Source organism: Nesoenas mayeri, assembly GCF_963082525.1.
Source record: "Nesoenas mayeri genome assembly, chromosome: 3".
Classification (NCBI taxonomy): domain Eukaryota; kingdom Metazoa; phylum Chordata; class Aves; order Columbiformes; family Columbidae; genus Nesoenas; species Nesoenas mayeri.
In genome coordinates, this window is record NC_137544.1 from 81,545,602 (window position 1) to 81,548,648 (window position 3,047).

Sequence of the window (3,047 nt, forward strand, 5' to 3'; positions counted from 1 at the left end):
CTAGCAATCAGTTTTGCTTATTTAAACAAATAGCCACTATATCAGATAGTGTTTTCTGTAACAGCTGACAGTAGTTTATCCAGGTGTTAAAATCAACATTCTATTTGAACCCTGCTCTTGCACTAGTACACTCTGCTTAGTCTTGTAGCTCAAATATCTAATATAATGAAACCTTTATATGTATGGTTTTGCTCTCGTGCGACCTAAACTTTTTCCATTCAAAACTTCAGAGTGGCTATGCAAGCCATTTCAGAGACACTGAGTTCAAATTCCCAGAAATATTCTAGGACCTTCTCCTAGACAGACTTTTACAGTCTTTCCCCAAATTAAAACTAACATTCCACTCAATACATAAAAGCTTCTTTATTTTAGTCTTACTTAGGCTTTAAGGACACCTTAAAGATCAGTTACATTAAGACTGATATTGCAAAAAAGTGAAGGTGCAGTTCCAAAAAATCCCATTGTGTCTTCAAATATAAAAATATATATCCAACTTATTATATAGAAAAAGTGTACCACCATTTCAGCCTTAAGCTGGTCCTGCCAGCTTTTGGGTCATAACTCCCCACTACAGAGCTCAAGAGCTCATTGGAAGGAGCATCTCCAAGGTTCATATCACAGGCATGATTCATAACAAACTGCTTCACTGCAGCACATGGACCCAGTCTTAAGTTTTTTGAAGGCATTCCATAGTTTTTCCTTGAGCAGTGGGTAAAAAGCATCCGAACATCTCTTGGGAAGCATATGTCATATACACAAAGCCATCTTCATCTTTGTAGTCCCTGTACACTTCTGCCATTGTCAAGGACATACTGGCTAGGCTTTTGTTGTTCACCAGCAGGTAGAAAGCTTGTGTAGCAGTTAGAGCCATCCTGCTTCTAATTGAAGAAGGGAGAAATAGAGGATTAAGCATTAGCAAATTTAAGGAGGTTTCAACTTCAGTCTATAAAATATACCAAGCAGAACAGTTGCATGAAGTATGTACAAGAATTGCTGTGTAAAGTCATTACATGGTTTAACATCTTCATCAGCAGGAAGTTAACTGTATGTTTGGAAGCTGAAAGTCTTGTACTTGGAGGAGAAGCTTACATTGTTAGACTATGAGTGCTACTAAGCCTGGGCTTTGAGTTCCCAGTTACCAGGGAGAAGTGCTGAGTAGAAAACAAAAGGTCCTGCAGCACAGCTGTAGTCAGATATTCTAGCATGGTCTGTCACACTTATTTTAAGTCTAGCTTCAAAAGAGTCCTTCTCAGAGGCATTACATATGAGGATCAGGATTAAGTTGTCCAAGAGCCAAAAGCATCTTTTAGAGAAGTTAACATCTAGAAAGATCTTTTCCATACTTTAGACCATGTGCTGGAAAGCACATACCTTTCCTGTTTTGTCAGACAACATCACTAAATACTTTGAGAGACTTCTTCCGTGTAGTTTTTTTTTTTTTTTTACAAAGAATAATTTAAAAGCACATTTCATGCCACTCATGCCTTAGATTTGCTTTGAACTTGAGCAAATTTAGCAAGGTGCTGTAAGAGAGCAAGGCAGTAACAGCTACAAGCAGAACAGAACCACAGAGTTCCAGTAACAAGCTCATCAAGCAGGAAAAAAGCAGAACAGGAGTCTGACATAATCTTCACTCACTATGGTTATGAGGAAGAGAGAATACTTTATGAATCTAAAAAGCATAGATCACATTTCCCCCTAAAAGTACCTGAGAAAGCATATGTTGATTTTCTTTAAATATTTGCAAGAGGGAGAAGCCTTTACTAAAACCTTTATCCCCCTTCCCACCACAGAAAGCAAGGTGTTCTAGCACAGCACTAGAAAATACCAGCTTGGAGAATGGCAGCAAGCCCCAGCTCCAGCACAGACCCACAGGTGCTTGCTGCCTACCTGATGATGGTGATGAACTGTGTCATGGTGAGCTCCTCGGGAACAAGAAATTTGGTTTTGTCCAAGAGAGGAAGGTATTTCTCTTTATGGTATCTTTCAACAATTACCTGTTTTAATTAGAGTCACACTTAGCAAAAACATCCAGGTCCCTTCCCCCATCCCCTTCCACACTTTAGAGAGGTCCCCAATGTTTCTTTTTAAACAACAGCAATAACCTCGGATAACAAAACAGAGATTTACCGGGATTTTTGTCGGGAACTTCGCCCGGATTCCTGCTACTTCTTCCAGCCGGGTGGCTGCGCAGGAGAGAGGAGAAGCATTACACGTGCGCGCAGACCGCCGCGGCCGCGCAACCCCTCCGCGCACCCGCCGCCCCTACCGAAACTCTTCCTCAGCTTGAACGGCCTGGCCGCCTGCGCCCCGGGCTTCGCCTGCATCCTCCTGCCGCGATGCTCCTGATGCTGCCGGGGCTGCCCCCGCCCCGCGCCTCTTATGGGGCCGGCGCAGGCCCCGCCCCGGCCCGGGCTGCCGTGTCTGGTGCTGTGGGCAGCGCCCGGCCCGCTCGGTGGCTGCTTGCGAAGGGCGGCCCCGCCGCGCTCCGGGCGGGCCTGCCTCCCCCCGGGCGGTCCTGCCTCCCCCCTCGCACCTTTTCCGCTCCCCGCCGTCAACCGGGAGCAAAGGCAAAGTGAAATGTGCTGCTGGTGAGCCTGTCTCTAGCTTGCCCTAGCAGCATCCTTCTGCTCCTTGCTTTCTTTGGTATATGTTACTCAATCTGCCAGATATTTTGCAGACAAGACACTACAATACTTTGTGAAAGGTCTTTGACGACCCTACAGGGTGGCTGAAGGGACAAAGCTAGATTCAAGCTGAAGGCTGGACTGTCTCCATCCATCTTCCCTTTCAAGACGGCCAGTCCAGAAGGGCAGTTACCTTCTTCATCAATACAAACTGCTTCCAAACTATTTCCTTGGTTTTAGAAAAACAAAACAAACCCAAAACTGACATTTTTCATATCCTTAGGCTACTAGATTGCTTATTGTCAGAGAGACTTGGGAGGTGAATTTTAACTCTGTTTTTATCTCTAAAGCATGGTCATGATTTTAAGGGTTTCCAAAGCACACTTCAGGTCCATCTATTTGCCAAATATCATGAGACAG

The 3,047-nt window shown here is 44.5% G+C and overlaps 1 protein-coding gene across 1 annotated transcript; it reads right to left on the reverse strand.

The window, feature by feature from the left end:
- Nucleotides 1-667: 667 nt before the first annotated feature.
- On the reverse strand, nucleotides 668-2,327 carry MAP1LC3C (microtubule associated protein 1 light chain 3 gamma; the record flags this gene model as incomplete). Its single annotated transcript, XM_080341190.1, has 4 exons — nucleotides 668-878; nucleotides 1,891-1,997; nucleotides 2,131-2,186; nucleotides 2,270-2,327. 4 exons carry the CDS (start codon nucleotides 2,325-2,327, stop codon nucleotides 668-670), a joined length of 432 nt encoding a protein of 143 aa, XP_080197316.1.
- Nucleotides 2,328-3,047: the final 720 nt, after the last annotated feature.